Genomic DNA, 21,890 nt, shown 5'->3' on the forward strand with positions numbered 1-21,890 from the left:
TGTAGCCAAAAGAAATAAAAAATCAATATAACTAGGGTGGACCATAGACAAAGCATCACGGGCACAGTTAGGCAGTCAAGAGACGTGTTGAGTCTATTTTAGAATGTTAGACCAATGAAAAATTTGCTGAAATTGGTTGCATTACCGATGTTATTGGCCACATTATGCATTTTTTTTTTCAAACCGCTAAATGGATAGCTCCGCTATAGCTTTCGCTATAGCTCTTTTAGCTTTTTGGAAGGGCTTCCGCTAAACGTCTTAGCCCGCGATTTTATACCTTGCACACACTTGAACCAATCAGCATTCCTTTATCTCCTAATCTCTATTTCTCTCTTCATCAAGTGAGCTCACACGTACCCCATCCACACATACAGCAGCACACTTAAGCATGCGCATGCAAGCCACTTGCATGGATGCGAGCTTCACGGGCCAAACTTTGCACCACTTGCTCTCGAGGACACTGAGACACAGCGGCAGCATGCACGCGCACACTCGGAACAGCGTCGCCGGCGTCTTTTACTTCTTGGCCTCACCTGCCCGTCACTCGCGACCACGCGCCACAGTTCGCTCTGCCGCACCTGTCACCTCGCCACAGTTCGCTCTGCCGCACCCGTCACCTCGTCACAGTTCGCACTTCCGCACCCGTCACCTCGCCACAGTCAGGGTTTTAATATCCGACCGGTGTCCGGAAACCGCCGGCCTCCGGTACCGGTATACCGGTCCAGTTTGGCCGGTTACCGATCGGAACCGGTGGAATTCAAATTTGAATTTAAATGGCACAGTTCAACCGGTTCGTACCGGTATACTGGCCGGTTAGACCGGTATACCGGCCGGTTTGACCGGTTTACCGGCCGGTTTGATAGGTAACCGGTCGGTTTGACTGGTAACCGGTCAAATTCAAATTTTTTTCTTTTTTTGGTTTAAATTCAAATGCCTGCAAAGTATACTAAATAAATGTTTGTATAATATATTTTAGTCTAAATGAACCCTCCAACCCTCTTTTGTACTACTTTTATATTGTATTTGTATACTTTTGTATGCACATTTTTTTAATTTAACTTCAAATCCCCGCAAACTATACTAAATGAACGATTTTTTGAGAAAATTTGACACCATTAGATTTGTCGCACCTTGAAGTATTTTTAGGAATTTTTTGGGAATTTTTCAGTTTTTTGAATTTAAATTTAAATTTTGAATTTGGGCCGGTTTGGTACCGGCCCAAACCGGAACAGGACCGGGCCGGTTTGACCGGTAACCGGTCAAACCGGACCGGTTCCCACCGGTTAGGTGAACCCTGGCCACAGTTCGCTCTGTCGCACCCGTCACCTCACCACAGTTCGCTCTGTCGCACCCGTCACCTCACCACAGTTCACTCTGCCGCACCCGTCACCTCGCCGCAGACCGCCGCACTTCCCGCTGCCGGCCACCAGCGCGCCGCTCCACGCCAACCAGCCCCGTGCACGCGTAGCTGCAGCGCCGTCAAGCACAGCGCCGCGCGAGGCCGCACATGGCCGGCTGCATCCCCATCCCCGGCCTATAAAAGGCGATGCCGAGTTCTCTTCCCCGCCACACCATCCAGTGCTCGCTAAGCATTCCCGCTCCACTAGCTAATCCACCGCTCACAAGAACCGAGAGTCGTCCCCTCGCTCGAGCTATTCCCGGTGAAGGTGAGACCCATGGCAGCTTCTCTCATCAACTCCACACATCCCCATCGTAGCCTCCTCTCCTGAGCCGAGCTCAACGAAGCTCAGGGAGCCACGGCCATGGCTGCCACGTGGCCGGAGCCGACTTGCGCCTCCCATGCTCGAAACTGCCAAACCGGAACCCCCTCGGCCTCCTCTTTTCTCCCCATGATCTCAGTTTCTTTTTACGATGGCCGTGCTGCCGTTTGGCAAGCTGCAGAAGCTTCACGTGCCTCCCATGGTGGCCAACGCAGGGAGCACGAAGCCCCTGTATGTCGTGCCCTTTCTGTTCCTTTCTTCTTGGGCCAAGGTGTTAATCACATCTAAAAGCCCAAGTACAGATAACACATGCTCAGCCCATCACGTACAAACCATGCCCATAATTGGAGCTGATCCATTTTATTTAATCACCACACCCTATATTACACTTCTCGTATTTCACTCACCCAAGCTCCAATTCAATTAATTCTTTTTCCTAAATTTTTCTTTTAAAATCACATACTATCTATTATTCCTATTTTATTTCCTTTCCTTCCGAGCTCATTGTATTTTTATATGTTGTGCTTGTTTGTGTGCTGTTGTGCCGTTCTCGCTCGTAGCCGACGGAGTGACCGAGGAGGAGAACGCCCAAGAGTTTGGTGGACAGTACCGCGAGCCGGTGTACGCAGAGCAGTACTGCGAGCCGGAGCCCGAGAACGAGTACCGCGAGCAAGAGCTTGACTTTGTGAACGGCAAGTTCAATCCCGCCCTTTAATGCATATTTTGTCCTAGTTTTTATAAACACAACCTATTGGCCTATTTATAAAACTGCATATGTTTTGCCTGCTAAAAACATAGTTGGATATTCACCCCTTAATTTATTATAACCATTCCTTGACCACCTAGATTAATGTCTGAATGTGAATTGTTTGGACGCTAATCGCTGCCAAAACGCTTAGGACCTTAAACACGATACAACTTGTTTTATAAAAGGAAAATGCGTGAGTGTGTGGGAAGGGAAAAATGTGGAATTTTCGAAAGACAAGTTTAGACGGGATTGCTGGCACTTCTGTGTGATTTGCCAAATGGTGTGCTCTAACCTGTGTGGTAGAGCAAGGAAGGGAGATATCCATCTTGTCACAATTAAGGACCGAGTTGGTGTGTCATCTCACCTAACTCCACTATCGTGCAAACCACTCGACCGTTGAATGGGCAACGGCTTAGCATAAACCCCACTAGTTAGTCTGATAGCCATCAGGAGGGCTGAGAGCAACAGGTGACTGAGGAGAAGGGATAAGCTCTGTGTGACTTATGCCCCGGTTAAACCTAGGTGAAAGGTCGATGACCCCTTGGTGGATCCCGTGGTGGCTAGTCAGGTCTAGCTAAGGTGAGTAATGGCTTTGTTGGGATCTGCACCGACACTAAAGTGATCGTGTTGTGGTACCCCGCGTGTGGGTAAAGTTGCCCACCTCTGCAGAGTTAAAATCTATTCAAATAGTCGTGCCCATGGTACTGTGCGAGTTACGGTGTGATCATATAACTAGTGTTTCTTCTGGGAATGGACAGGTTGGCGTGAGTGGTTTTGGAAAAGTGTCTGGCAGTTGTGCCGTGTGCTACGGCGGATGAGGAGTCTGGTAGCAGCTTAAAACTTGGATCCTGTGTGGGTCAACACTACGTGTTACCCGGTACAAGAAAAACTTGATTTGAAAATCCTTTCTTTCAAACGAACCCTGCATAAAAATTTGCTTTCCGCAAATTAAATCTTAGCCTTATCCTTGATTTACCCAGTGCATTATATTCTGTTTATACCCCCTCCGTGGGTGTGGTTGGACTTGCTGAGTATGTTTGTACTCACCCCATTCTTAATTTTTACAGAGGAAGATCCGGACTACGTTCCCGAAGACGTCGAGTAGAAGTTCCGTCATGTACCCAACCTTGCCTGTGGATAGGGTCAGCCGCAGGAAGTTCCGTATGGCGCAAGACTCTGATGACCCCCTCTTCGTAGTTAATATCGTTATGTGGGTGTTAGTTGTTATCCTCGCGATAGTGGCGCTTCACTGCCCACTTCCACGTTGAGTTATACGGTGATGTACTATCTGATATAATAAAAGTGTTATCAGCCTCCTGGGACTGATATTGTATCACTTTTAAGTCTTCTCTTATGAGGGGACGCTTCAAGTAGGATCAATATTTTCTTCACCTGTGTCGAAAGTAAAATAAGAACAAGTAAAACCAATCACATAGAGCCACATATACATCTTACCAATTTGATCAGTATTGGATCGGCCACGTTTTTGTGTTTTCGTCTGGTTAGTAACATCGGCAAAGGGAGTTGATCGATCCATCTTGTTAACACGAGGCAGCCAATTCTTGGTGAACCTATAGCAACAAAAAGCTTGTGGAACCATGGTATCAAAGAAACACAAAAACTCTAAATGGCAACTCGAAGCAAAAGAACAAGGAACATACTCACAACGAGCGGCGGCGCCGGAACGAGGTTGATGCCGACTGCGTCGGCAACCCTAACCTAGCGCAGCGAGGCCACCTCCTGGCCAAGGCGTGCGCCGACGCAGAGCGCGACGTGGAGCACGCCGATGCCGCCGGGGTGCAGCGTCCACTCGATCTCGGCGTTGAAGTGTTCGAAGACGTGAAGCACGAGGCGGGGTGCGGCATGGCAGGCGGCGGGCGGCAGACTGCCCGCGGGCAGGATAGCGTAGACCCACGCGCTGGACGGCAACGCCGCCGCCGAGGGCGCTCACAACGGCGGCTCCGTGTTCGGCGACACCCCGACGAGGGCAGGAGGTCAGACGGGGACGTCGGGGCAGCGGCGTGCTCTTCCGGAGCGTGTCCGCAACGCCTCGACCATGCACTACGCAGCGGCGGCGGCCTTGGCACCGGTCGTCCCGGAGCTCGAACTTGGCGGCGAATCAGTTGCAGCAGCGATAGACTATGGTGCAGCAGCGATTGTATGGAAAGCAACAAATCAGCGTCCCTTGTACGTGAAAGAAGCAAATATGGAAAGAAGCAAATACGTGGAGGCCTGGAGGGTATGGAAAGCAACAAATCCGCATCACTGTACGTGAAAGAAGCGAATAGGAAAGAAGCAAATACCTGGAGGCCAAAGGAATCAAGGAAACGTTTGGAACAAAACAAGGAAATAATTGTGGGTATAGGTGGGCGGGTAAGCAAGAAGTTTGGTGAAAAAAATAGCGTCAAAAAGGCAGAACCATTTTAGAAATAGTGATTTTCATCAATACCTCAAAACTTTTGCAATCACCGGCCTGACAAGTGAACCCGGCTGTGAGGGGTATGGCGGAATATTTGAAGTGAAGATGACTTTCAATTGTTTAGGATCCTTATAGTATAGATAGATAGGGATTTGATCCAACGGCTATTATTCATCCAAACACATCCAACGGTAGAAAATTATCGGGCCGCCGTGGTGCCATCCCGTGCTGCGGCCTTAAGCAGGCTGTGCCCGTGCTCGGGCCGCGTGCCGCGATCGCGGCTAGGCACGGCATTGGGCCTGGCACGGGCTCGGCACTAGCACGATTAGTCATGGGCCGGACCATTCTTGGGCCGTGTTTTTTGGACTGTGTCAATGCCGGCCCGTCGGGCTTGGCCCGTTTGGCCAACTATACTCCTCCCGCACGCCGCCGCCGCCGCAGTCCGCGCCCGATCTGTCCTCCTCCCATCCAATCTCGCCCTCCCGCCGCGCCCCCCGCACGCCGCCGCCGCCCCAGTCCGCGCCCGCTCCGGGCGGGGGCCGAACTCCCGCACGCCGCATCCCCCGCACGCAGCCGCCGCCGCCGCCGCCGCCGCCGCCGCCGCAGTCCGTGCCCGCTCCGGGCGGACGCCGCACGCCGCCGCCACCGCCGCCGCCGTCCCACCGCCTAATCAGACCACGGCCGCGGATCCCGCCGTCCCATTGCGCGTGCGCCGCTCTCCCGTCGCGTGGAGCCGCCGCCTTCCCATCGTTCCGAGCCGTCTCGCTAAGCGTTGACCCCACCATCCCATCGCGCGGAGGTGCAGCCACGCCGTCGGGGCGATGGCGGCTTCTCTGCATTTCGTGGGAAGGTGGATTTCTGGGAGATCTTGAGCGGCTTCGACTTCATCATTTTAATCTTGTGGTATCACATTGCGTCTTGTTCAGCTCTGTACTGTGGATGAGGATCTCTGTCCTTGCCGAGGCTGCAGATAGGCCGGAGCTGACACCCACAGACGGCCTCTCAGGTAAGTCAGATAGATTTGATTTTGCAAGCTTCTCCAAGCCAATCCAATTTGTCATGCCACAATCGAATCCCATGGTCATCCACACTATACCTTGTGGAGTCGATTTTCTTTAACAGATTCATAGCTCCATATGGATGGTGGGTAGATAACTGCAGCAATCCTGCATTCTGGTACCTTGTCCTCTGTTATATCTTCGGCCGTTGATTACACTTAACTGGGTCAGCAATTTAGGAGGGAATTTATTTACTTTTCCTATCAATTCATAATTCAGACTTTGTTTCTTAGCAGATAATTGACAGCTAATGCAACCAGTTTACCATACGTGCTGGTATGATATCTCCTGGCAGCAGAAGCACAACAGCGAATATTCCCGTGGAAGGCCATATTCACTTTGTGCATTGTTGTGGACGTGTTCGCGGTAGAGGGATTTGGTAAGGGAGTTCACTGATGAAATCTGTGTAATCATCATACAGGTATTGATTCCTAAAGTGAAGACTGCCAAAACTTTTTTGCTGTTCAAGGTTACTCTGGTCCAACAATACCTACTAGATTTTATCTCCTTTTGTATCCATAAGTTCATAGTGGTCCTGGATGATTTGTCTTTAAGAGTCAAGTTGGTATTCATGCTTCAGAGGTTTCAAAACTATGTAGCCTTCTCAATATTTTATATGAAGCTTGATGGCCATATTCTTGTAATCTGTTATTTGATGGAATTGAGCAATAAGACAATCAATTCACAGCATCTCTTATTTATGGGAACTAGCCTGCATTTAGCAATAGCATGCCTTACTTCTACGTGAGTAATTATCAGTTTTATCACAGTCTGCATTAAAGGATAGCATATCTTCTGCCTAAGTGATTGACAGTTTTTATCAACTTTCTAAAGCTTTTCTTTTTACTGATGGGTCAGTGAGCAAATCTGATTAGCTGTGTCATGCTCAGTTACGTGTGGATGAGGACAGCACATTCAGACTTCATCAACATGTTAGTTTGGTTCGGAGATTGAGTTAGTTTAGAGATCTGGTTGGTTACAATTGATAGAGTTTGTTTAGGATTGTTAAAGGAGTTAATCAAAAGGAGCCTGATACAACCGTTCAGTTCCTTGTGTTCTGCCATCTCATCGGTACAAGATACGTCCTCACCACTACTTATCCATGATCTGCTGTGACAAACTGAATGTTGCCCTGCTTGCTTATTTTGATTAAGGTGTCTTTCTACCAGCTAAATTATTGTTCGTGGTAGATCTCAAGTTGTATTTGGCTACTAGCTAAATTATTCTGCCAGCAATCTAAATGGACATCTCAAGTTCTTTAATTTTTGCATAATGGAGTATTTTGCTACTGGTTATATATCTTGATGTTTTATACTCTGTACTCCATTTCTATGAGTGAAAGAGTCAAATTGATATGTATGCAGGTGGTGGCTCTGAAAGAATGCGTGCCTAGGCTGGGAGATTCAATTTGTTCATATGCTCATAGTACAAAGCTGAATAGTCATATGCTCATAGTCGAGTATTTTATCAAATTTGCAAGTAAATTAACAGTATGTTTGTTGATTTCCCCAAAAAATCTTAAGTTGTCTGATTCATTCAGTATGAATTTTGGTTATTGTTCAGACAATTTTGGGTCTACCCTGTTTTGGAATTCATGCTGCTTGTTGTTTCAGTTCGAATTCATGTGGACCTGTTTGAGTTTAGCTGGAATACTGGACGCTTCAAAGGGGACCGTAGGGAGAGCTGCCGCTGCGATGCAGATAAAGAAGCTCACTTGCAACGGTAACTAAACTATATCCAGAAGCTCACTTGCAGATAAAGAAGCTCACTTGTTTGAGTTTAGCTGGAATGCTGGACCCTTCAAAGGGGACCCTAGGGAGAGCTGCCGCTGCGATGCAGATAAAGAAGCTCACTTGCAATCACTGTTCAAGTAGGCGCTAGGCGGTTTCTAGGCGGCGGGTCACCGCCTAGAGCCTAGGCGAGCCTAGGCGTTTCAAGGCGATTTGCTAGGCGGTAGCACGTACGCACATATACATGTATAACTTGTTATATACATACATATATTTCTAAAAGAAAAAGAAAAATAAGCAGCCAATGGGTCTAATTTGGACAAAAGCCCACTAAAACAGCTCAGCCCACCTCCCAGCCTTCCCCTTATCCACTCATCCCGATCGGATTACGCTCTTTCTTCCTCCTCCGCCCGTCTCCCCTGCCTCCTCTTCCTCCTCCGGCGGGAGTAGAGCAGCTGCACGTGCACGGAGGGGAGCGGTTGGCGGGAGCAGCAGCCCCGCGCGGAGGGGAGCGGCTGGCGGGAGCAGAGCAGCAGCACGTGCACGGCATGGAGGGGAGCGGCCGGCCGCCGGCAGGAGCAGCAGCCCCGCACGGAGGGAGACCGGCGGCCCAAAGAATCCAGGGAGGGAGGAGGTAGTGAGCAGAGGAGAGATGAGCAGGGGAGGGCAGATCGATGTGCTTACCTACAACTGCGAGGAGCGGAGGGGAGCGGCCCGGCTCGGCCGGAGCAGCAGCCCTGCGCGGAGGGGAGCAGCAGCCACGTGCGGAGGGAGACCGGCGGAGGTGCTCAGGTGCGGAGGGAGACCGGTGGAGGTGCTCCGCCCGCCTAGGGGTCCGCCTACCCACCTAGGCGAGGCGGTAGCCCTCCGCCTAGCGCTTAGGCGCGCCTAGGCGAGCGCCTAGTAGCGCCTTTTGGAACATTGTTTGCACTGGTAACTGAACTATATCCAGGAGCATTTGAATGTTTAAATGTAGTTCGTGGTCAATGATGTGATAACATTGATGTTTGCTTTTGTACAAATGGAGCTGTCATTTGGATGATGGTATCAGCTCACAGCATTGAGAAATGTTTTTTTATGGGAAGCATTGAGAAATGTTACAGCGTCCTTTGGATGATCTTGCATTGATATGCATCCATAAGAACATAAAAATGCTAATTAGTTGGACTCAGACGGTGCGGAGGACTCGGGCGGCGCGGGGCCCGAGCGGCGCAGCCACTGGAATTAGCGCGAGCAGAGGCAGAGGTCGTCGGCGCGGAGGACTCGACGATGGCAGGCCGAATTTGCTCCCCCAAGCGATGGCCGCGTCTGCGCACTGCGGTGACATCTATGGCCAGTTCTACGACCTGATCGAGCTCTTCCGCATCAGCGGCGACGCATCAGTTCCCCCCTGCCTCTTGTAGCCTCCTGTGACCTGTGCTGGGTTCCTGTCGATCTATTGATTTGTCAGGTGGTTCGATCTAGTTCTCTGGTGATTGTTAGTTCTTGATTTCAATAGATCCTGCTGGGGAACTGAGGTGCTCGGGCTTGGGGGCCGGAGCGCCTGTGATGAGCTTACTTATGCAAAATGGATTGTTGAGCTGATTATTTCTTTGATACTATTGCTTCATAGATCAATAACTGTGTCATGTTGTTATTATGCTTTTGATTAGTCAATTTGGGTATCTTTTGACTGACTTCAAACTCAATTTTATGCGGATGAGAGGTTAATGTTCAGCATATTTATTTTTTAATGAAAATGAATGCATTTCTTTAAAAGCGTTTTCATGCCTTCTCACCCATCGCGAGTGTGTACTGTCTATATGATATATGAAGTATACAACAACATAACTTTTTTTTCCAAGCAAGTTGAGGTAGGCTAGAGATGAAACCTAAAAGAAATAAAGGTCATGGTTCAGGCACATTGATAGCTAGTCTACAAGCGCTCCTATCCAAAACTATCTCTTTAGAGATATTCCAATCCTTAAGGTCTCTCTTAACCGACTCATCCCAAGTCAGTTTAGGTCTACCTCTACCCCTCTTTACATTATCGATCCGGTCAAGAACCCCACTACGCACGGCGCCTCAGGAGGCCTCCGTTGGACATGTCCAAACCATCTTTGCCGATGTTGGGTAAGTTTCTCCACAATTGTTGCCACCCCGACCCTATCCCGAATAGCTTCGTTTCGGACTCTATCCCTCCTTGTGTGCTCGCAAAACCACCGCAACATCCGCATCTCTGCTACACTCAGTTGCTGGACATGTCGCCTTTTTGCAGGCCAACATTCAGCACCGTATAACATCGCCGGGCAAATTGCTGTCCTATAGAACTTACCTTTTAGCTTTTGTGGCACCCTTTTGTCACAAAGGATGCCAGAAGCTTGACGTCATTTCAACCAGTCAGCTGAAATTCTATGCTTAACATCTTCATCACTATCGCCATCCTTTTGTAGCACCGATCCTAAATACCGAAAAATATCCTTCTGGGCCACGACTTGCCCACCTAGACTAACGTCTCCCCCCTCATGCCTAGTCGCGCTGAAATCACACATCATGTACTCGGTCTTGGTCCTACTAATTCTAAACTCTTTCGACTCTAACGTGCGTCTCCACAGCTCTAACTTTCTATTAACACATGCCCTACTCTCGTCAACTAGCACCACATCATCAGCAAAGAGCATACACCAAGGGATCTCACCTTGTATATCCCTTGTGACCTCATCCAGCACTAATGCAAATAAATAAGAGCTCAAAGCTGACCCCCTGGTGTAGGCCTATGTTAATAGAAAAGTCAGTGGTGTCGCCATCACATATCCGGACAAACGTCGGCGCATCCTTGTACATATCCTTGATGAGGGTAATGTACTTAGTTGGGACTTTGTGCTTCTCCAAGACCCACCACATGACATTTCTCGGTACTTTGTCATACGCCTTCTCGAGGTCAATAAAGACCATGTGCAAGTCCTTCTTCTGCTCCCTATATCTCTCTATCAATTGTCGTATTAAGAAAATCGCCTCCATGGTTGACCTTCCAGACATGAATCCAAACTAGTTTTGGGTCACACTTGTCACTCTTCTTAGGCGATACTCGATAACCCTCTCTCGGAGCTTCATCGTATGGCTCATCAGCTTAATCCCACGGTAGTTAGTACAACTTTGAACATCGCCCTTGTTTTTGAAGATAGGTACTAATAGATGGAGATGGCTCAGTTGAAGTTATTGTTTTCACCAACACTCTGAAGTTCTTTTTTAACATTGTAGATGTGCATTCCTCATGTTTTTGGATATGTACAACTAAAAAAATAATGTAAAAATAAATGATACACAAACAACACAAGGTATATGATGTGCATTCCTCATGTTTTTGGATATATGATGTGTACTATTTGTAGGGTAGGAAATTCCAATAGATGGAGGCTAAAATGGTTGAGCCCATGTATTCATGCTTGCCTTCTTACATAATAAACCGGGTAACTATGAGAATTATAGAAGTGTCCAGCTAGATTGATTAAGACTAACATGTTAAGCTCTTTTGCATAATATATAATTGGTTGTTGCTATTTGTTTTGCCCCTTGCAACGCATAGAAAAAAGGAGAAGGCCGAGTCCAACCCCTACATGAGCCCTTAACGGCACCTTCCCTTGCCACATACACGTGAAAAAAAAGGGGGACGAGAGCCCAGCCCAGCTGCCCTAGCCCCTGTACGCCGAGTGCCAGGCCTCCCTGCCGCACGAGAACCCAGATCCCTGCGCCCCCTCCCCATGACTGCGCAGACCTGCAGGCTGCAGCGTCCAGCCTAGCGCCGCCTCCCGCCTTGCTCGCCGCTCCTCCTGATGCTGCAGCCGCACTCCTCGCGCACGCACAACACCGCGCCGCCTCGTCTCTCTCCCTCGTGCAGCACTGCGGCCAGTTCCCGCCGGAGCAGACCAAGCCGCCGTCGATCCAGTGCCTTCCACGCGCGATTGGAGCGATCGGCCGACGCCCCACTGCCGGCCTCTTGGCGTGCGTGCTACCACGGCACCCAAGCCCAGAATACCATCGCCAACAACAGAACAGATCGCCGTGGCTACCGTCTGGCTGCTAGTTCGGCCGCCACGATGCATGCCCCGCCGAAAGCAAGAGGTAATACAAAATCTCCTGGTCGTTTCCTTACCACCCCCCCCCCCCCCCCCCGAAATTCCAAACCCTCTCCTACCTTAAATCATCGGCAATTTGATCCGTATCAAGGTTTTGTCCGCCGGCCATAGAGGACCTCGAGATTTTCAATCTGTTTCTTGAAATCTTGAGTTAATCGCAAGTAGATTCCTACAGCCTTTCTCCCATAGTTTGTAGGTTATAGCTCCATTTTAGTCCGTTTTTGTTGCGCTAGTTTTGTTTTCACGTAAGCTATCGTGTTGCAGCATTATTGTATTGTAGTTCACATTTTAAAATAAGTTAATAATTAATTTGATTAATGACTAATGAAACTAGTTTTATAATTAAAAGCTAATTAGAGTTGTATACCGGTTTTCATAAATAATGTTAATTTGATTAAACCTGAATATAAATGTGTTTCTAAATAACTTGTTTAGTTGAAACCACAAATCATAAATGGTACGCTTGTTTGTCTCACATGCCTTTTATTTCATAGTTAAATAGTTCACTGGTTTAATTTATACTGAAACTTGATAAATAAAACTTCGGATAGCTCTATCTTTTTAACCGTAGCTCCATTTTCAGTGTTTCTTGCGTTCTTGTGATCGTAGCTTCAAGCCCTCTCCTTTAGTGTGCTATTTTAATGCTTTTGTTCTGTTTAGTGCTCTTTTCTTAGTTGTTCTTGTTTGCTTGTTTCTTATATGTTTGTGCCGATGCTTATCGCGATTAATTAGAAAGGAACATAGTTCGAAAGAAGATATTCAAGAACAAGAGTTGAAGATACTGAGCAGTTATTACCTGGATTCAAGGCAAGTATATTTAAATTGATGGGTACCTATTATTCTATTTGTTTATCCATGTCCTTGAATAGCCGGGTTACTTTTACAAAATCCTTTTGGGTAGTCTGCTTAGTTGCTGAACAATGGTATGGGTGGTTTACAACAATGCTACTTGAGACATGAGACTTTAATGTATAATTTTTGGAACAATATGATGAATTTGTAAACTTGATTAAAATCAACCATGGAGCGACCACCCAGAAAAACAGCGCAACCATAAGGACTATATGGCTTTGGTCTTGGCTGATTAATTAGATGTCTCTAGCTTGTTAATAGCTGACCAAAAGACGCATGAGGGGGCCTGTGATGAGGAGTTCGCTGCCTGCCAAGGGTGCATTTTGTTTGGTTTTGGTTACGTTTTGCGGGAGGTTCACTTACGCAGCTGCTGAAACCTTAGTGCAGGGGCGGATCCAAGGAGCGGCATACCCTGAAATCCGGCCCAGCACATGTACTGTAATAAGTCTGTAAAAAAGAGTCGCTCGATTAGTATTTTCCATCTCCAAGCGCCACCATTTCTTGTAGTAGAGCTAGCAGTAGGGATGAAAACGGTCGGGATCGGTCGGGAAAAATACCCTAACCATTTTCGTTTTCATATTTTTATTCGGAAACGGAAACAGAAACGGGAAAGCTCGGTCGGGAAAACGAAATCGGTTATGCGGGATATCTGAAACGGTACAATCCGATCCGAAGCATGTCGATAACGGTCGGGAACCGGTGCTCAAAGCGGGAATGAGGAATCATGTAACCCCTCCGAATATTCAACTCGACACAACGGTCACAACTATTCATAATATATGGACAAATAGAATATCATAATATATATAGAAAATGAAAAGAAAAGGAAAAAGTAAGCCAAACCATTCCATTCCTCCAGTTAGAATTTATGGGCACATGCAACAAGCACAGACCAACAATCATTTCAATGCAAATATAAATTCTGCATGTACTCTGTAACTAAATAATATCGGTGGTGTGTTTAGCAGTATAATAGTCGTGCATATACCCTGAACCATAACACGAGCTCCAACAATTTGGCCCATACCTACCGTAGCTAGCAGTCCGTGGCCGCTGGCCCACATGCATGCAGGAGCGGGGCTGCCAGGCAGCAGGCCGGCAGGTAGCAGCACAGCATGACGATTTAGTCCCACCTTGGCCACGGAGCATTGCAGCATGCTCTTGTGAACTAATAAATTAGACCGAGGGCTAATCAAATTGCTGAATGTTTGAGTAAACGGGAAATAAACGGGAAGAATTTGGGAATTCCCGTGTAAAAAATGGGAACCAAAAATTCGGTCAGGAAAAAGCTTCCCCCGATTTCGTTTCCGAATTTACCGGATTTTTTCTGAATTTCGAATTTTTCTATAAAAATGATATTCGATCGGTATATATGGTATACGGTGTCGGTCGGTACGGGATTTTCCAGTTCCTACTTTCATCCGTAGCTAGCAGTTCGTCCTCCCCTCCACTACGATGCTGGCCCTTGCCTTGTTCCCCGCTGGAGGCCAGCACTCCTGCAACGGCGTGGCATCACCAAGGTTTTTTTTTTCCGACCGGTTAACCCAAACCGCCGGCCATCGGTTCCGGTTTACCGGACCGGTTGGACCGGTAACCGGTGGAAACTGGTTGAATTCAAATCCAAATTCAAATAAATTCAAAAGCTCCCGTGCAACCGGTTCCGACCGGTTTACCGGCCGGTTTGACTGGTTTGAATTCAAATCCAAATTTAAAAGCTCCCGTGCAACCGGTTTACCGGCCGGTTTGACCGGTTTACCGACCGGTTTACCGGCCGGTTTGACTGGTGGGCCTTAATGGGCCGGCCCAATTTTTTCTTTTTTTGATTTAATTTTAAATCCCCGCAAACTATACTAAATGAACGAATTTTTGAGAAAATTTGATACCATTAGATTCATCGCAACTTGAAGTATTTTTAGGAATTTTTTGAGAATTTTTCATTTTTTGAATTTAAATTTAAATTTAAATTTTGACCGGTTGGGTACCAGCCGAAACCAGAACCGGTCCGAACCGGTTTGACCGGTAACTGGTCAAACCGGACCGGTTCCCGCCGGTTTGGTGAACTCTGGGCATCACACGACTAGGGCTGGATATCAAGCCAGCTCGGCTCGTTATGGCTCGGCTCGTTATAGCTCGGCTCGTTAACATATTGGCTCGGCTCGGCTCGTTATACTAACGAGCCAGCAGGCTAGCTCGGCTCGGCTCGTTAGTGAGCTCGAGCTAGCTCGTTTGGCTCGCGAGCCAATGTAGAGAGACAATATGAACACACATCATCACAGAGTATGGCTCGTTTGGCTCGTTATAGCTCGTTTGGCTCGTTCCAATTCTTGCTTCTTATGCTGCTCTTATTATCCATTTTCCAGCATTGTTCCAATTCTTGCTTCTTATACAACTATTCTAACTCATTTTTTATATAAGCAACCTCTTGTTCATACCTTGAGGAGTCATAAAGCTGACTAAAATAGAACTGAATATATATCATTTTGAACTTAGGGTCAAGGATTGTAGCAATAACCATGACATTGTTCTTCTCTTCCAAATATTTATCAAATTTGTTTAACATTGCAGCACTCATTTTCTTCAAATATGAGTCATTAGAATTTTTTGTCTTTAACAATGCACCCATTTAAATTTGCTGGCTTCATAATTAACTGGCTCGTTATGGCTCGCGAGCGGCTCGCGAGCCAGCTCGAGCTGGCTCGTTATAAAACGAGCTGGCTTGTTATAAAACGAGCTGGCTCATTATAAAACGAGTCGAGCTCGAGCCGAGCCATTAACGAGCGAGTCGAGCGAGCTAGCGAGTTACGAGTTTTTCGTCCAGCCCTACACACGACCCCCGCATGGCTGCTAGGAGCTAGCCTGACAACTCTGTCCATCCGCCCAGGCCGAGCAATCTCCCCGTCCGCTGCGCTGCGCTGAGGTGACCCACATCCTTCCCCGTCCGCTGCAATTTTCTAATTCATCTATATAATTAGACATCTAAGTCATCTTGGCCGGTAAAATTATGGTGCAATTGATGTTTTTTTTAAAGAAAGCAATTGATGTGAGTTTATTGTTTTAATGTGATGGTAGTCCACGTGAGATTTAAAATTGCATATACCCCGTTCGTGAATTATGTTCTTTGCTCATTTGAATTTATTATCTTGATAATTTGTTCCTTGCTCATGAAGTCTTATCTCAATTCATTTAGTAGAGGCGTTGTTGGAGTTGCTTGTTGATGCATTATGTATTTTTTATAATCTCGTGTTTTATTTGTATAATTGTTGATTATGAAAATGTAATCAAGATATTGCATCTATTTTTTTTTGGAAACATACACCAAGACTATTTAAGATATTATGAGATCTTCAATGGTAATTATCATACTTTTAGCTATTTTTTACTTGCATATCAGATTGCTTGGCAAATTCTTATAGTTACTGAATTATATATAAAAAAATTGTGTGGCATACCCTAAGTTAAAATCCTTGATCCGCCACTGCCTTAGCGGGCTACTACTGGTTATGGAGTCTTTGTAAAGGCCTCGTAGTGAATCACTGCCACTCACCAAAGGAAGTGTTTAAGGGTCTTGTAAACCCGGACACAAAAGGAGACACGACTTGTGGTGAAAGTGTGCAACCTCTGCAGAGTGAAAACTGATATATCAGCTGTGCTCACAGTCAAGAGCGGTTCGGACCCTCAAATATCTACTTAATAAAAATTATTGATTGATTCAGTTATTTAAATGTTCCAAGCTTTTTATTTATTGAGACATATATTTCTTTTTTATAAATGTGGGATGGTTCATACATGAATAGTAATTAGGCTATTAATGCTCAACTGTTAATTAAAATGCTTACCGTTTTATTCAACCAGCCTTTATCCTTGTTTTAAGTCTTTCATGTCATTTATTTTTTCCAATATACTTGGTGAGTACGACATGTACTCACCCTTGCTATAACAACACTGCTCAGAGAAAAAAGTTACAATGAAGTTGAAGATGTTGCTGAGTTCTAGACGTACGCAACCCCCGGTCGATAGCTTGTGAAGTGCGGAACCTTCGTTTCCGGGAGAAGCTGTACATCTCTGATAGTCGTTTAGTGTTGTTTCTTTTATGTGATATTGTTGCTCATTATTTCATTATGATGTTACTATATGTATGGAATTTGATACTGTCACACATATAGTTATGCATTCGTTTTTTTTTAAAAAACCAGTTGTGACAGTGAACAGAGCCAGAGAATCCGGGCGGGAGGCGATCACGCGAGTGCGGCACCACCATAGCACAGCGGCGACCGCCTCGAACACGGTGCAAGTCCGACGGCGGCCATTGGAGTGCTCGGGGAACTCAGATCTGATGCAGTCGTTGGAGCTCGAGGGGACGGTGATGTCGAGGCAGACGAGGCCCAACGGCTTGTAGGTCTGGACGGTGGGCGGAGAGAGGCGGCTGGGGAGCGAATCGTCCCATCTGACCGGAGCAAAGGACGGCGACGGCGACCTGCGCGTGAGTTCGCCGACGGCCTTCAAGAACTGGGCCATCCCGGCGCCGTCGGCGACGCCATGGTTCCAGGTCACGCCCACGACGAACCCGCCGCACGAGAACTCCGTCACCTGCATCAGCAGCAGCGGGTCGGCGAGGCCACAGCGCTCGGCCGGGTAGTAGACGGCGAGCTCCTCCACCAGCGGCGGCGTCCTCGTGTCAGGCGATCGGGCGAAGAACTCGGCGTCCTTCAAGGCACGGTTCGCGGAGGCGGCGACGACTGCCACACCATCGCCGCTGCACCGGATGTGGAACTCGTCGCCGCCAGGCCCTGCAACGACCATGCGACCGGAGATAGGGTAGTAGGGGACCAACGCTCGGGACAGCGCTCCCTTTATGGTCTCGGCGGCCTCGCGCATCGGATGCTCGAACACGTGGAACCCTGTGATCGGCTCCATGGCGAAAACCATGTCGAAAGACGAGAGCTTTATGGTGCCGTCGGCGCTGCTCGTCGCCGCCGTCGGCTCCGGCTCTGATGGCCTCACCACCATTGATGATGACCTTCTCACCACAACCCCCATTGTCCTCTATGTGCGTTTGCGATTTGTCTAGCGTTGATGGCTAGCTTGATGCTCTCGTTAATACGTTGGAGGTGGTGCATCTCTGGGTATGCGTCCATCCTGCTCTGTCTATATACTGGTGCATATGGATCCCGATGACCTCTTTTCTCTGTTTTTCTAGGCTCACGAGTTCCATATATACTTCGATTTGCCAGCCAACCAAGTTTTGCTATCCCATAATTATATGGGTCCAACATTGTAGCAGCACCGTCCAAATTAAACCGGCTTAAATGCACTAACCATCATCTTAATATTTAATCAAGTTACTGTGCACTTAAAACGGTGTAACCTGACAGGCTGTCGGGTAAAATCCCGATTAAACTACTGTACTCCAAGATCACAATTGCACTTAGACCCGTACGAAGACGAGCACAGGTGTTACCAGCATACAGAAATCTTCAAATTAATTTATAACACAGGTTTTACATAAAAGGTTCGAATAAAACGACAGAGTTTAAAACACAGCGGAAGTTTAAAACTGAGTTCGAAATACAATACGATAACTACGACGACGATAAAAGGTGAGCTCCACATCCTGCCCACCGATATGACGCCAACCTGCCCAACCTTCACGGGGAAGACGGGGCCCACTCGACGGTCCAACCCGGAGGAAGCGGCTGTCCAAACCAGGACGCACAGACCTCCTCGAAGTCAGCGGGGACGCAACCTGCTAAAAAGGGTACAACAACAACCCTGAGTATACTAATACTCAGTAAGGCTTACCCGACTTTGGGTATACTTAGCCCATTACCTAGACATGCAAAGCTTTTTTGGCTCTGGAGTTCTTTTGCTGAAAGGCTGCTAGAAGTGAATCCTTACTTTCAATATTTTAGCTCCAATTAGTATACCAAGTATTAACTAAATTCGCCTAATCATCTAGAGCACACATGGTAGATCAGATTAAAGTCTTCAAAACAACAGGTACAATATTCCATCGCTACCTTCAATACTTATTCCACTTCTTACTACGATGTGACGCAGTGACCAAGGTTCTCTTAACCGAGAGAGACGGCGAATCGATCCGATTTAACCTTGCAAGGTGGACCTAACTCACACGACGCATGTAAACCCCGTCGGGTCACGCGCGTCAACTGTTTCCATCATTACCATGGCATCTGAACTACGCCTGCTAAAACCCAGGTGATGGGCCCCTCGCGGTGAATTCCCGGAGAACCCGGAGGCGGCATCCTATCCAACACCCGCCAACTCCCACGCCCAGCGTAGCATGACGGAATTCAAATAACCGCTGTAAAGTGGTACCCAGCTCACCGGTTTCGACTACCTCCTACTTCCGGTATGTGGTTAGTACTGTTCAAACTCGGTCATCAGGGCCAACAACGGTACGGTCCTCAATCGACACAGGCGGAAGTTCATTTTCTCATCTATTCCAACTCATTCCCGCCCGGTCTCCAATTCTTTTTACTCATCAACGTATTTCCAAGCCAAAGCTAAGGGATCAAGATCCTAAACTCGCGAGTGACAGTAATCACTCGACTTCTACCGAAATCCTATTTAGCAAAGCATTTCTATCGACACCTGCATACTAGTATAGGCCCACGGTACCTAGGGAAAACATGCATACTATGGTTCCATTCAACTCCTAGAACATAAATGCACAATACTTAAATAAACATTGAATAATTTAAATTATGGTTATGCTCCGGGGCTTGCCTTGCAAGTCAGCGGGGTTAACAATTTCTTCGGGTGCGTGCTCGACTGCGTCCTCCTGCTGTTCTCTCGCTTGCGGCTCCTGGATCGGCTCGGCAACCAGCTCGTAGGCGACTTCGGTGTGAGCGGCTACACGAGGAAAAATATGCCATGCATGAGATTCATGAAAAGATACAATGCAATGCAGTACCCGCAACTAGAATTATAGACCAAAACCGATAAACAGCATTCTCACAACTACAACCCAAAGGAAAAGGTGTAGTGCTGAGATGGGATTTCGGTTGCTAATTCCTTTTAGCCTGAAGTGTTTCCTTTCAATAACACTACTAAATTTGCATTAAGAAGACTAGGTGCACCACAAACAAAAGAAGCAAGAAGGCATTGCTTAGCCATAGTGAAAAAAAATAAAGAAAGACTAGAGCTAGGAACTAGCTGAACACAAAAACTTACCAACCGCAACGATCTAGCAGCACAACTTCCCTATCATGAAAAACTACTAAAAAGGAAAGCATAAATAAATTAACAACATTTAAGGACATATAGAAGTATTTACTTTAACTCTAGAAAAGGAAATCAAACAACAATAGATCCACAAACCTACACATAGGCCATGCACCTGGAAATTTTTCAGTGGACTACACATACAAAGAGTAATCTACTGAATAAATTTCACAATTTTTCGACAAATATAGCTGTAGAAATAAATTAAACAAGCTTAAGCACAAAGCAAAATATAGCACAAGCAACACTGATGTAACACAAGAAAGGATAACTTTCCTCTAAAGTTGTGAACCTCACGAAGCTAACAAAATTGAGTTTGCATTTATAGCATTTTCCTGTGATTTATTATGCATTTACAAAGCTTCAGCCGAAATAACAAAAAAAAGAAAACTAAACCTACTCTAACCTCCCCCACTCTCTCTGACCGCGGGTCCCACCCGGCAGTGGAGCAGAGAGGGGAAAGGGGAGCTCCCCTGCACTGCCTCGCACGCGCGCCGGCGGCGAGCTGGGCACGCACGCGGCGGCCGGGAAGGGGCCGGCCGGCCGGCCGGGCGGGCGCGGGCGGCGCGTGCTCAGGGGGCCCCGAGCGCCCGCGGCTCGCGCAGGAGTGGCACGGCGGAGCTAGGCGGTGTCGACAGAACGGCGGCAGCTCGCAGCGGCAGCCCGCGGCGGCGCGCGGTGGCGGCGCTGTTCCGGCCAGCTCGGTGCAAGGCGGCGGGGAGGCGGGGCATGCCGGCGGCCAGGGGACCTAGGCGACCCCGGGGCGCGCGGCGGCATAGCTGGAGCCAGCGCGGAGGCGGCCCGCGACGGCACAGCGGCGGCGCTCGGGCGGCCGCGGCGGCGCGGCAGTGAACCGGCGGCAGCGGCACCTAATTCGCGCGGGGAAAAGGCCGGGAAGGAAGAGGGGCGCGCGGAGAAGCTCACCGGCGACTCGATTTGAGCGGAGGGAGGCTGGAAAGTGGAACTCGACGAGAGGGGCGGAGCTTGACGGGGCTCCAATGGCGGCCGCGGTCTGCAGCTTCGATTCCGGCCGGCGGAGGGCTCAATCGAGCACGAGATGGAGCGAAGAAGGTGTAGGGCGAGGTTGCGCAGCTTGCAACGTGAGGAAATTGAGGCACGGCAGCGAGAGGTGGCCGGAATCGGCACCGGCGCGGCGAGCGGCAGTGGATAGGGTTGCTCGGGTGCTCTGCTCGTACGAGGAGGAAGGGGACGGGACGAAATGGATAGGGCTCAGGAAAGGATAAGAACGCATCCACGCGGAAGCCGAGGATCGCCGATGGCCGACGCGTGGCGTCGCCGGCGACGACACGGGGTCGCGGCATGGGCACACACAGGGAAAACAGAGGAGCACAGTAGCCGCGGTTGACCTTGTTTGAATTGATTTTGTCCAATGTTTGACTGCCCAAAACTCCAAATTTCATATTGAAACCCGAAATTTGGCCAAAATAGAAGTTGTAGAGGGATAGAAGGTCTACAACTTTTGTTTTGGGCGAAAGTTGAATTGAAGCTCAGATCAGAGACAAAAACGCGATCAAACACTGCTAAAATGATGTTTACCGCTCGAACTCGATTAACGCTAACGACAAGATTAAACTCCTAAATAGCAAATCTAAGCTCATGATTAACGCTCAGTAACACTGGGGTGTTACAGCCTTCCCCCCTTAAAGGAATCTTGTCCCGAGATTCACGCGCGTAAGGGACAGATAAGGAGGGAAGATGTTCGTTAATCAAGGATATTAGCACTATCCTCGTCTTACCTTCCCCAAACTGACTTACCTTCGGAAACTTTCTTAGGGGTAGCGCATTTAGTGTGAACCATCCCTTCTCGATGGTACCATGTGCCGGACTTGTTTCTATGGCATTGCTTATTTGACCTCTGACCTTGGGTAGATGGTTCATACTGTGCAGCTAACATCCGAAGCAGATTGCTTGAGTCGCCTCCCGACATACGAACACTGGATAGTATCTTTGCCCAGTTCGGATTATTAGAGGTGCTAACCGG

At 48.0% G+C, this 21,890-nt stretch overlaps 1 protein-coding gene and 1 long non-coding RNA gene across 2 annotated transcripts; one reads left to right on the plus strand and one right to left on the minus strand.

Moving 5' to 3' along the window:
- Positions 1–5,466: 5,466 nt before the first annotated feature.
- LOC120712401 lies at positions 5,467–7,992 on the plus strand. The gene is made up of 2 exons (XR_005690869.1): positions 5,467–7,436; positions 7,560–7,992. It is a non-coding gene; the product is annotated as an uncharacterized LOC120712401 (long non-coding RNA).
- Positions 7,993–16,759: 8,767 nt separating this feature from the next.
- On the minus strand, positions 16,760–17,680 carry LOC120713443 (acyl transferase 15-like). Its single transcript, XM_039999404.1, has one exon. The coding sequence runs from the start codon at positions 17,678–17,680 to the stop codon at positions 16,760–16,762; it is 921 nt and encodes a 306-aa protein (XP_039855338.1).
- Positions 17,681–21,890: the final 4,210 nt, after the last annotated feature.

The sequence above is a fragment of the Panicum virgatum genome, chromosome 6K (assembly GCF_016808335.1).
Source record: "Panicum virgatum strain AP13 chromosome 6K, P.virgatum_v5, whole genome shotgun sequence".
Classification (NCBI taxonomy): domain Eukaryota; kingdom Viridiplantae; phylum Streptophyta; class Magnoliopsida; order Poales; family Poaceae; genus Panicum; species Panicum virgatum.